This window comes from Pempheris klunzingeri, chromosome 4, assembly GCF_042242105.1.
Source record: "Pempheris klunzingeri isolate RE-2024b chromosome 4, fPemKlu1.hap1, whole genome shotgun sequence".
Lineage (NCBI taxonomy): Eukaryota > Metazoa > Chordata > Actinopteri > Acropomatiformes > Pempheridae > Pempheris > Pempheris klunzingeri.
Window position 1 is genome coordinate 17415492 of NC_092015.1, and position 11841 is coordinate 17427332.

Genomic DNA, 11841 nt, shown 5'->3' on the forward strand with positions numbered 1-11841 from the left:
GCTTTAGTTTAGGGTGAATGATGGAAATGTTTTTGCACCAAATGTGTTGCATTATCACTTTGCAGAGCTGTTTGTTGAACTCTTTTTACCGTTACAACTTTTCACAACAATCATTACTCTTGCTTTTATGCTGCAGAAGGGGGCTCATCTTATCCCTTAGCCTCTGCTTAACAATAAGCTAGTTTAATTTCTCTGTGGTAAATTGTTTGACATAATTTATCATAGACTAAGGGTTTGTACTGAGCAAAACATGAAGAAACTCTTATTTCGTCACATCTTGTCTATGCTTTTCTTTCCAAACAGGTCAAAGTCTATCCCTCATAAACTGTGACTACAGCACAGGCAGATCATAAAGATTATGTGTGTATATTCTAGCTTCTGATGAATACTGATAGCTTCAAGAACGCTCAGTGCACGTAAGGTCTAGTCCAGGTGGTCAGGTTTCAAAGTAAGACCAAGTAGATCAAGTAAGATCAAGTAGCGATCATAGAAATAAAAACCCAAGACAATTTCTGGGAGATTCTGCTGAGGCGAAAGCATGGGCTGCTGGGACAAGCTAAAGACCTCCAGCTGGGCTTATCCCACTGCAATCCTGTCAGTCTATGGGTTTTTTGCTAACTGCAGAGTGGCAGAGCCCTTCCTCACACCATACCTGACTGGACCACACAAGAACATCTCTGGAGAAGTGGTAAGAACAGCAGTGTAGTGCTAATGGTACCTTGCCTCACACGGCAGCGCCAAAATGTTGGGGTTTGCACCGTGTATGAGGCAATTTGGCTATAAGAAATCATTTATAATTATCTAAGATAATTGATAATTATATTGATAAATGGAACATTGTGGAAAAACCACCTCGATTGGGGCACCATCTCGAATAATGAGGAAAAAGATTTAACTGATTCAGTCTCATAAAATACTAAACTGTCAATTTGGTATTATGATAATAATTAATTTAATAACTACTGCCAAAATGACCACATTGACAGCTAGTTGGATTTCAGAGTTCTTGACAGAGTAGAGGTTGAAGAAGACAGCATGTGTATTAAAACATCTATTAAAACATAACAAAATCAAACAAAGAATCTAACTAAGTGTGACTGTGATTAGCTATCAAACAAGCTAATTGGAGGACTATAAAATGTGGGAGAACAAATGTTGCTTCCCTACAAACTGGCCACTAGGACCCCCTAGTGTGTGGGTCAGAGGGAGACAAAGTTTAGAGAAAGCTAAGTGCTGTAGCTTCATGTCGCTGCCATGAAAAAGGTGGTCTGCTCTGGTACAGGCCACAATGAGGCTGGAGCTGGAGTAGTGAGCTGCAGGCCTGTAAATGGACTGTCAGGGGTCCCGGTGAGATGAGGTGCAGCGCTGAGCTGTTCTCCGGCAGAGCCCGAGGTGAAAGAGAACTGGACCCTCAGAGGTCCACAGGAGAATTGGGAGAGCTAAGCTGGACCCTCATGGATCCAGAGGCAGAGGCTCTCTCTCAGTCCAGGTGAGAGATCACAGAGAGAGAGAGCAGTGGGGGAACAGTGGGGTTTTGTGGCCTGAGGTTGTAGGGTCATGTGTCACACATTGGACAATGGTGGCTGTACAGCTGGGTCCAGGGGTGCGTTTAGCACCTATGTGTGAAAACTTAAAGACTCATGCCCATGGACAGGAGACACAAACTGTGTGCCTTGATCATCACTTTGGTGCTTGTTGTTTCCCACAGGTTACCAACTACCTGTTCCCCATTTGGACATACTCTTACCTGGCCTTCCTTTTCCCCATCTTCCTCCTGACTGACTTCCTGAGGCATAAGCCCATCATTATGGTACAGGGGCTCTTCCTGGTCACCAACTACATCCTGCTCTGCTTTGCCCCGGGTCTGCCTGCTATGACGTTCCTTCAGGTCCACAGAGACATTGATGAAAATGATTGAAAACAGTTAAAGAATAGTAATAATGTTCCTCATGTAACTGCAGTCGTTTTAAAATTGTTCCGTCCCATCAACAGGTCAACTATGGTGTAGTGACTTCCACAGAAGTTGCCTACTTTTCCTACATTTACAGTGTGATTCCAATTGAGAATTACCAAAGAGCTACTGGCTACCTGCGCAGTGCCATGCTGGCTGGATATACATTTGGTGCCAGCCTGGGCCAAATACTCATCTCCCTGGCAGGTAGGGCTTCCTTTCAATATCAAATACTGAACACATTTTTTAAAAGTTATTTGCTAAATATTTGTTTTAATATTGCTTCAGAATTTGAGAAAGTGCTGATGAAGTATGAACTCTAACCAACAGGAGTGGACTATTTCTACATCAACGCCATCACTCTGGGGACTGTCAGCTTGGCTTTTCTTGTCTCCTTCTGGTTGCCAATGCCCCAGAGGAGCCTTTTTTTCAAAGGGGAAAAAGCTCCAGCTGTGGGCTCACAGTCCCAGCAGGAGGCCCCAGCAGACGGGCTTGGGGAGCCAGTGAGGGATAAAGATGAAGCTGAATTGGGGAAAGAGAAGATGGAGCGTAATGGCAGTGCTGGCTGGTGCAGTAGGGAAAATGTGGCTAGTGCGGGCAGTCTGCTGTGGCAAAGCTTCAGGGAGTCGTATTCATCCAGGCATTTTCCTTTTATCGACACACTTCACACTTAAAGCACAGATCTGCTGGGCACCTTTTGCACATTTTGTTCTGTATCATAGTTTAAAGTGTTTTACTGCAGCAAATTAACAAATGAGATGATTATTCACTGTGGTGTTTTTTGTGTTATGCATTCATAAAGTATTATTTATTTATTTAGCTTATTTAAATTCTTCAAGCCCAGCCTTCTAATTACAATCACGAACATCATCTGTTTTAATAATGACCACCATGCAGGCATTTAATCTACTGGTCCCTGTGGTGGGCTCTGGCTACAGCTGGCTACGTGCAGGTTTTTAACTACATCCAGCTAATGTGGGACCATATAGAGCCATCTGCCACATCATCCATCTATAACGGAGGTGTAGAGGCTGTGTGCTCTCTTGTGGGTAAGACTGGTTGTTGGTGTGTGTGTCTGTGTGTGTGTGATTGAGTCAGAAATCCATGCAGAAAGAGACAGAAAAATAACATTGTGTGATTTCGGAAATTATTTATGTAATAGGGCCAGCTTTGTCCTTTAAATGAATATTACTTTCCAAAAGATTTGTCATGGAAACAGGACAAATTGCTCATAAACAATTTGGGTTTTCTTTTTTAAAAAGAAGACGCAAGAGATGACTGATTTCCACCGCAGTGACAACATGAAGCAGGAGTTCAGCAAACACAGGGGAGCACAATCACATTATATAGAGCAAAATAAAATGTAACAATATTATTAAAAGCTGCCATGTCTGATTTAACACAGACCTATAAAAACTTGCAATTAAAAGAAAACAACCAAGCCATTCTTGGTTTTATGGGATACCTGATTAAATGGAAAATGCGTATTGATTGGAAAGGGAATAGCAGCACGATGGTCCTGCTGGCTTACGCCCAACCTGGCCCAGCATTAGAACAAGAAGAGTAATTGCTTCAATTAAGGAGATAGAGTTAAGAGGTAATGGATTCTCTGATTATTTCTGATGGTTGATTCCAAGAGGGTGCAAGTGTTTCATCATAATAAGCAGGTAATGCGGGAGCCAGTAAAGGCATGAGTGCGCATGAGGTTTTGTTTAGAGGCCACATCGCCCTCAATCCCGACGTTCAAGGGAAGAAATGTTAGGATTAATGAATGAATCACAAGGATGCACAGACGCAAGTGGAGGTGTCGTCCACAGGAATGACAGATTAATCTCCCTCTTCCATTGGCCAGGTGCTGCAGCGGCCTTCTCTGTGGGCCACGTCAAGGTGACCTGGGCCGTGTGGGGAGAGCTGGCGTTGGGGTTGTTCTCAGCTGTGGGGGCGGGTGCTGTGTTTCTGATGGCGTTCAGCAGCAGTATTTGGCCATGCTATGCTGGCTACGTCATATTCAAGTCCTGCTACATGCTGCTCATCACCATCACGACGTAAATTCCCTGCAGAACATCTCCAACCAACCTTTCATAGTATCTTACTATTACTGTGGGTTTTTCAAAACATTTCATCTCTGTACATGCAGACACAGCAGTGCACCAAGTCTGACGTAAACTACTCAACTCCTAAAAGGAATAGTATGATCCCGGAGTAATTCTGTCTCTAAAACACACTTTACAGACAAAGAAGTCTAGTTTTGGATTGGGGCCCAACAACAGTGACCATTTCAACGTACAAAGACAAGCACAAAATACTAAAAGGATACTAATAATTGTTTCAGCTCTATTTTACATTGCTTGTAAATACCTATGACAGCCTGAGCATATAGTATTGTTCTGTCAGAAATCATAGGAACTTTGCCATTTTAGTTTTCAGATCGCAGCCAACCTCTCCATGGAGTGCTACGCTTTGACTTTCGGGATCAACACTTTTGTGGCCCTTTCACTGCAGACCGTCATTACGGTCATATTCGTGGATGAAGCGACACTGGGACTGGACATAGTGACACAGGTAATGTCTCACTCACTCTGGCATCAAGAATGTGCAGTAAGCAGCATAATCTGTTGCTCTACTGATGTTAAAATGTAAGGACAGAACGACACCTGCTGGTTATCATTCGCTGTTGCATGCAGACATGGTTGGTGAGGGCTGATTCACAGCAGTGATTAAAATAACAACCCTGAGGATGACAGGAGGCTTTCTCTGCAGTTCATCGTCTACGGCAGCTACTATGCTGCCATCTCGTCCCTGTTTCTGATCCGAGGGACCTACACCGCCTGTGTGAGTCGACGCAATCCTGAGCACTCACAAACCCAGGAGCAGGAGTCCTGTGTCGGGGTGATCTCTGCTGAACGTTTCTGACCAAGGTCAATAAACTGTTATGGTCTTGATCTGTTCCATTTGTTTATGGGGAATAAAATAATCATACGTCACAAACATTACTGTTCTCTAATGAATGTAAAATGTAGCATTTTATTGCCTCCAATATAGTGCCTATAGATAAAACAATAACCTTTAGTTGCTGACTGACCCCATGGTCCCATCTTATCTCTACAATTTGCTATACCTACAGTAATCTGCTGGGCAAATCCAATGGCACAATAAAGCTTCAAATATTACTGATTAGTGCGGGAAATTAAAGACAAAGTCCTGGCATGTATCTAGTCGGCTGCTTTAATTTGTGACCAATCAGGGTTTCGCTGCTCTTTGACCGGGTTGTTGATTGACTACTCTAATCTCATCACTTGGACAACTGTAAGTGTCGCTCACAGAGGCAAAGACAGAGAGAGTGGCACGCAGTGGGACACAGACGCACGCAGAAGCCCTCTACCAATCACCTGTTACGGTAAGCATCTTACGTCATTTCCGGTTTGTCAGAGCGTCTGTGTTGAAAATCCACTTTAAAACTGCTGGCGAAATCTAAATGTAGACGTAGAATGTAGACCCCCGATTACGCCAATCGGAGGTCACAAAAATTAATGTGGAGTCAGTAATTGGAGTTGTAATTTTGCAAAAGCATGTCGGACTCCGTAGTTTTCTCTGGTCCCCTGCCCGATCAGCGTTGCCAACTTGGCTTCAACTTGGCTTCTTGTCTTCAAAGAGCCGGCTCTACTTTGAAGATAGACACACAGCACAGTGAGCACAAGAACTGGAGTGAGGGAGAGACAAGAGAGAGCATCGCTACATAGTCAGAGACTACACGCAGGAAAGGTGAGAAAAATGAGCGACAGAAAACGTAGTAAAATTTGGACACATTTTAATATAATTGATAGTTCGAGGGCAGAGTGCAGGCTTTGCAAAAGTAAAATTTCATATCAGGCAGGCTCCACGAACTACCTGCACAGGCGTGTGCCTACTGTTCACCCATCAATTCAGTTAGAGGAGACAATCAGAATCAGAATCAACTTTATTGGCCAAGTTTGAACAGGCAAACAAGGAATTTGACTCGGTGAAACTTGACTCTCTATGTACAGTGAGGAGAAAAATAGAAATAAACTACAAGAATAGGAAAAGAGAGCGAGGGAACCTGCTGTTAATGAAGGTGCCAGTGTGTCTACTGCAACAGTTGCTGCTCCTACAGTGTCTACAGCAGGGGGTGGTCAACCACTCAGAGACTAAGAGCCACAATGTTCACTGTGTTACTGCAAAGAGCCGCATCAAACACACACGCGCACCCGTTTCTCCTCCTGTCACTGTCTCTTCTCTCTTTTGCTCTCTGCCTGTCTCCCTCTCTATACATTTCACTCTCACATACATGCAGAATGAAAATAAAAGAATAAAAAATCACAATACACACTCCCTCACACTATCACCCCCTTACACACATACCCACACTCTCACACACCCACACAGATGCAGGCACACCCTCACAGAGACACATGCCTCAGCTCGGTCAGATTTATTGATTAATTATAAATTAAATATTAATACCTAAAACTATTTTGACAGAAATGGACTTGAACCTCTGCTGGCAGACCAGGGGACAGTCAATGTGAACATTGTGTGCACCTCTCACACACACAAACTCTCAGTTCAATCAAGTCTGCACATAAAAAAAAAATAAAAATTCAAAAATTCTTTCTACCACGTCGTTCAGGCATTTTTTTTAAACAAACCCCCCCTCCTTATATGGCTTTTTGGCTCGTGCAATGTTCCACGCCACTTGATACGAAGCGAGCGCCACAGTCTCTGTTTGCTTGGTAAATTTCACAAACAACTGTGTCTGCTTTTCTGCCTGACTTTTTCAAGCTTTTTAACTTTTGCTTGCGAAGTTCAGTACCTTTCGGGAACTCCTGGTCGACATTGGCGTGGAGTGAGGTGAAATGGCGCTGCAGATCTGAAGCCTTGAAATGCGCCAGTGATGACTGGCAGAAAAGACAAAAGGGCTCGCCATTGCGCACCACAAAAAAAATACAAACTCTCCCACTCTGTTAAAAAACACCCTGTGTTCATCTTCGTACTTGCGCTTGGCCACGGGAAAAATTCTATGAATTAAATGAGACAAAGAGCCGCGGGTTGGCCAGACCTGGTCTACAGCATCATCCAGGACAACAGCACAGCCACCAAGACCTACAGCCCAGAGCTCCTCCAGCTTTTTCAAAAGGCTATGACCCCAGTAAAACTAAAGAATTTAAAATTAATAAAGCAATATAAATAATACATATTCGATATAATGTGTTTTTTACATTAGTAATTCATTTTAATTCCTTGTACACATAATTTGGTAATAAATTTATTGAAGCAACAAAAAAATCTGAGGAGCCGAAAGAGCCGGATCTTCTTAGGGAGCCGAGCCAAAAGAACAGTGTTGCCAACTTGGCAACTTTCTCTCTAAATCTGGCGATTTTCCAAATCCTCTTGGCGGCTTTTTTTTTTTTGTCAAAAGTTACTAGCGACAAATCTGGCGACTTTTTCTGATGTTGTTGGAGACTTTTCTGGTGTTTTGGAGACTTTGACGTGAACGCACGTATCGTTCTGCAGTTACTGTCCTCACCGAGCAGTGAGCCGCTCCCTGTCCCAGAGCACTGACAGGCGGTCAGTCTCACAGTGGCCTCTCGCAGCAGCAGTCCCAGCTGCAGTCAGAGCAGAGAGGACAGAGGACAGAGGACAGAGGACAGAGGAGACCCGCTCCACTCCGCGTTCACGCTGCTAATTAATCGCGCGTGCGCAAAGCCGCCGCTGATCCCATCCTGGTTTACAGAGCAACATGTAGATGTGAATGTATCTTCACTGTCACACTAAAATAAATCATCGCATTTGACTTATAGTTATGACAAAAAAATGTTCATGTTTTACTGTGACTTGTTGGAGGCTCCTAAGTGGAGCATAAAGTTAGAAACTAAACCAAACTTAAGAAAACTAAACAAAAAAAAAAAGACCTCAGTAACTCTACCAAAGTGTCTCTTTTGGGTCACTTTGCCGGTTCCAAGCCCGGATAAGGAGGAGGGTTGGACGTATAGCTGGCAATTCCATCCCACATTAAATTTGATTAAATTTGATATTCTAGCATTTAACAATACAGGACAAAACTGATGTAATGTGGGTCTAGACAAACCTTTAAGTCATGAAGTTATTTTGAGGAGTGATGGCCTATTTCAATGGCAAAATAAAAAATAAAAAAAAACAAGAATCAACAGAGGAAAGTTCCTTTGCAGTTCTTAACATATTTAGGGTGTCTTTTACTCACTTTTTGTCTCTCCTACGACTTTATTCCTCTCTCCTACAGCGTCCATTACAATTACATGCAAATTGTACATTATGCAAATTAGGTCATGGCGTCATTTAGCGACTTGTAGTGACTTTTGGGACAGCTACTTTCCAACACTGAGGGCAGCAGGGCAGCGTGACGTCGGCAGGGCAGCGTGGCAGCAGCAGGGCAGCATTCAGGCTGCAATTTCTTCAGGAATTGCAATTTCTCTAGTTGATAACTGGCATTGGTCTTATCAGACCTGGTCTGATATCAGACCTGGTCTGATAAGAAGAGATGGCATCCATCCCACTTTGGAAGGAGCTGCTCTCTTATCTAGAAAGGTTTATAAGTCCAGAAACTTGATAATCCAGAGTTGAGACCAGGAGGCAGCTGCTCCTCCCTTAGAGCAGTCACCCACCCAACATCCCATAGAGACTGTGACTGTCATCACCTCCTGCCCTCAACAGGCTCTGAATCAACCTCAAATGTAGGAATCGTGGAAACAGCTGTTGGGCTTGATGTGCATTTGGACTGCTTTTCTCATGACAGTGGATCGTTGGCCACAGACACTTTTTACTGATATTAGTCGTGCTATTATTATTCGCATATGTAAATTATGAATAACAATAGTTATTGTCATTATTTCAATGTTACCATATTGCTAATTATGAGTCATATTCCTATTGTCAGCTCTATAGTTGCTGTTATTATTTTGGTTGCTGTTTGTTTTCTCTCTCTCTCTCTCTCTCTCTCTCTCTCTCTCTCTCTCTCTGTCTCTCTGCCAGTTTTTCCTGCCACTGTTGCCTAATATAATATTATCACTGTTTGTTTTTATCTGTGTCTCGTACGGTGTCCTTGGGTGTTTTGAAAGGCGCCTATAAATAAAATGTATTATTATTATTAATATCTGATGGTTGCTCATGTGGGAATTCTTGAATCCTTAATTCTTAATTTTGAATTCCTGAATCGTTGGGTCTCTCTCTTAATTAATAATTAATTAATTACTAATTAAAGTGTTCAGTCTATACCTGCTCTTTATGGAAAGCGTCTAGAGATAACGCTGGCGGGAATTGGCGCTATATAGATAAAGATTGATTGATTGATTGACACACCTGAAACAGGTCGAAAAACGGAACAGGATGGAGGCAGTGAGGAGGTGGAGGTCAAACTGGAGGTATCCCACAACTCTGCTGTGTGTGTATGGATTCTTCAGCACAGTTAAACCCATGGAGCCTTTCCTCATCCCATACTTGACAGGCCCGGACAAGAATCTGACAACAGAACAGGTATGAAAACAAACATAAATGAGTAAATGACTCAGGGGAATGATGAATCAGTAACATATAATATTATAAATCAGACAAACGAGCAATCGAAACAGTATTTCAGTTTGCCTTGTCACTTTTGTTGCTTTGACACTGATGCCTAATGCCCTTGCTTTTTTTGTACTTACGCCAAGTTGGTTAAGGGTTAAATCCAGTCTTTACCTCTGGTGTATTTCTGTTGAGCAATACAGTTCTTACATGTATTTGTTCCTCCTCATCAGGTAAACAATCAGATTTTCCCGGTGTGGACCTACTCCTACCTGTGTGTTCTGGTGCCAGTGTTCCTGCTGACCGACTGGCTGCGTTACAAGCCTGTGGTGATGCTCCAGGGCGCCTCCCTCTTTATCACCACATCAATGCTACTCTGGCTGGAAAGTGTCCCAGCCATGCAGGCCGTGCAGTTCTTCTACGGGGTGGTGACAGCCAGCGAGGTGGCCTACTTCTCCTACATCTACAGGTCACGTACTGTAACTCAAAGGGCAGAGCAAGACACCAGTACTGCCAGTTGTCAGGGGTGTGAGTTTGAATCAGGGACAGTCATGATATTTTGAATATTATGTTTATTTACAGTGTGCTGGATCTGAAGAGGTTCCGGAAGGCCACCTCTTACAGCCGCAGCGTCCAGCTCCTTGGGAGCACAGTGGGCTCAGTGCTGGGCCAGCTGCTCATCAGCTTTAACCTCATATCCAACAGCAACATCCTGGTGTTCACGCTAGTTCTCACCACGATTGCTCTCCTCATTTCCTCCCTCCTGCCAATGCCCCAGCGGAGCATGTTCTTTCACCGCAGACGTACTGGGCAGGAAACAGCAACGGAGGGGACACAGAAGTACGTAGATGGGACTGAGGATGCAACAGAGCAGACAAGCAGATCAAAGGTGTCCCTGGAAGAAACAGGAGATGACAATGTGTGGAGGAGAGGAGATGAAGCAGGGAAAGAACCGGACGAAAAGGGGCCTCAGGAGGAATCGGTTGGTGCAGAGACCTGCACCAAAGTCCTCCTCCAGCTGTGGAGGGACTTCCGCCAGTGCTATTCCTCCAGACAGCTGCTCTACTGGTCAGTGTGGTGGGCAATGGCCACCTGCGGCTTCAACCAGACCATCAACTATGTGCAGGTCAGTTGAGAAGACAACATAAACAAAACAAAAAAAGCTGCATGCATTCTTTATTTTTCCATATGCATCAAGTGATAACTTTCACTTGTGTGTGTATGATCTGTATCTCAAAGTCGCATTAACGATCGCTGCATTACACCCTGCAGGTGCTGTGGGAGCATGTGCAGCCTGCTCAGAACTTCAGCATCTACAATGGGGGCGTGGACGCAGTGTCCAACCTGTTTGGTAAGCAACACCATTTCACTTTCTCCAGTGCAGACTAGGAAAGGGAAACAACTGCCGCTTTGCTGCAGTCAGTGTGATTACAAAATGATGGATTTAAAACCCATTTCCTCCACACTTATTCAGTTGTCATTTCTGCCACAGTAACACTAAATGGATGTGTTTTGCAGGTGCAGCGACAGCCTACGGTATAGGCTTCACTGAGGTAAGATGGGAACAGTGGGGGGAGCTGGCCCTGGGTGGTTTCTCCGGACTCGGGGCCGCAGCACTCTTCCTCATGACCTTCGTCGGCAACATCTGGGTCTGCTACGCCGGCTTTGTCATTTTCAAGTGCACGTATGTGCTGCTGATAACAATAGCCATGTAAGGGTGGTATAGCTGTTTTGCCTCATTATTCAGATCACATTTTATTGCAGGTAGAACAGGAAAAAATGTTTAAATAAACAATAATCTTCTCAGGTACCAGCTTGCAGCGGGCCTGTCGATGGAAAGATATGCACTGGTCTTTGGCGCAAACAACTTTGGAGCATTGATTCTACAGACAATCATCACCGCTGTTGTGGTTGACAGTAGAGGACTGGGCCTGGGCATCATTCCTCAGGTGAGCTGTGTGAGCAGAATATGTCAGTGAGGTCTTCTGTAGATGTAGAAGTGTTTATATGGCCACTAATTACCATCACAAATTATTTTTTTTTTGCAGTTCATCATATACGCCAGCTACTTCTCACTCATCGCTGTTGTTTTTTCACTTCGGGGACTGTTGACCATTTGGAGAGCACAGAGAGCCAGCAAAGAGTCCACGGTTCCAGTCAAAGATGAACCTCCAGACTCTGTCGAAAACAGGTTCTGAATAAAAGAATTTTGCCTCTACCAGCTGAGATAATCACTTGTGCTTTTGGTCCCCGCTGTGCCCAAGTGGCCACATGCTGGTTTAAAAGCACAAAAAAAAAAAAAAAAAAAAAAAAGCTTCAAATTACTGACTGCAACG

The 11841-nt window shown here is 43.9% G+C and overlaps 2 protein-coding genes across 2 annotated transcripts; both read left to right on the top strand.

Moving 5' to 3' along the window:
* The first annotated feature begins 351 nt into the window (after positions 1-351).
* Positions 352-5001, top strand: slc19a3b (solute carrier family 19 member 3b). The gene is made up of 8 exons (XM_070828960.1): positions 352-688; positions 1709-1888; positions 1993-2158; positions 2282-2591; positions 2849-3000; positions 3804-3996; positions 4372-4513; positions 4712-5001. Exons 1-8 carry the CDS (start codon positions 539-541, stop codon positions 4862-4864), a joined length of 1446 nt encoding a protein of 481 aa, XP_070685061.1. The 5' UTR covers positions 352-538; the 3' UTR covers positions 4865-5001.
* Positions 5002-9331: 4330 nt separating this feature from the next.
* Positions 9332-11831, top strand: slc19a3a (solute carrier family 19 member 3a). The gene is made up of 7 exons (XM_070828873.1): positions 9332-9478; positions 9739-9974; positions 10088-10631; positions 10778-10856; positions 11024-11216; positions 11313-11454; positions 11554-11831. The coding sequence occupies exons 1-7, from the start codon at positions 9332-9334 to the stop codon at positions 11701-11703; spliced, it is 1491 nt and encodes a 496-aa protein (XP_070684974.1). The 3' UTR covers positions 11704-11831.
* Positions 11832-11841: the final 10 nt, after the last annotated feature.

Coding starts and splice junctions, on each gene's coding strand:
- slc19a3b (XM_070828960.1), top strand. CDS start 539: ATGGGCTGCTGGGACAAGCTAAAGACCTCCAGCTGGGCTTATCCCACT. Junction 689..1,708: donor AGAACATCTCTGGAGAAGTG/GTAAGAACAGCA, acceptor TGTTTCCCACAG/GTTACCAACTACCTGTTCCC. Junction 1,889..1,992: donor CTGCTATGACGTTCCTTCAG/GTCCACAGAGAC, acceptor TCCCATCAACAG/GTCAACTATGGTGTAGTGAC.
- slc19a3a (XM_070828873.1), top strand. CDS start 9,332: ATGGAGGCAGTGAGGAGGTGGAGGTCAAACTGGAGGTATCCCACAACT. Junction 10,632..10,777: donor AGACCATCAACTATGTGCAG/GTCAGTTGAGAA, acceptor TACACCCTGCAG/GTGCTGTGGGAGCATGTGCA. Junction 11,455..11,553: donor GCCTGGGCATCATTCCTCAG/GTGAGCTGTGTG, acceptor TTTTTTTTGCAG/TTCATCATATACGCCAGCTA.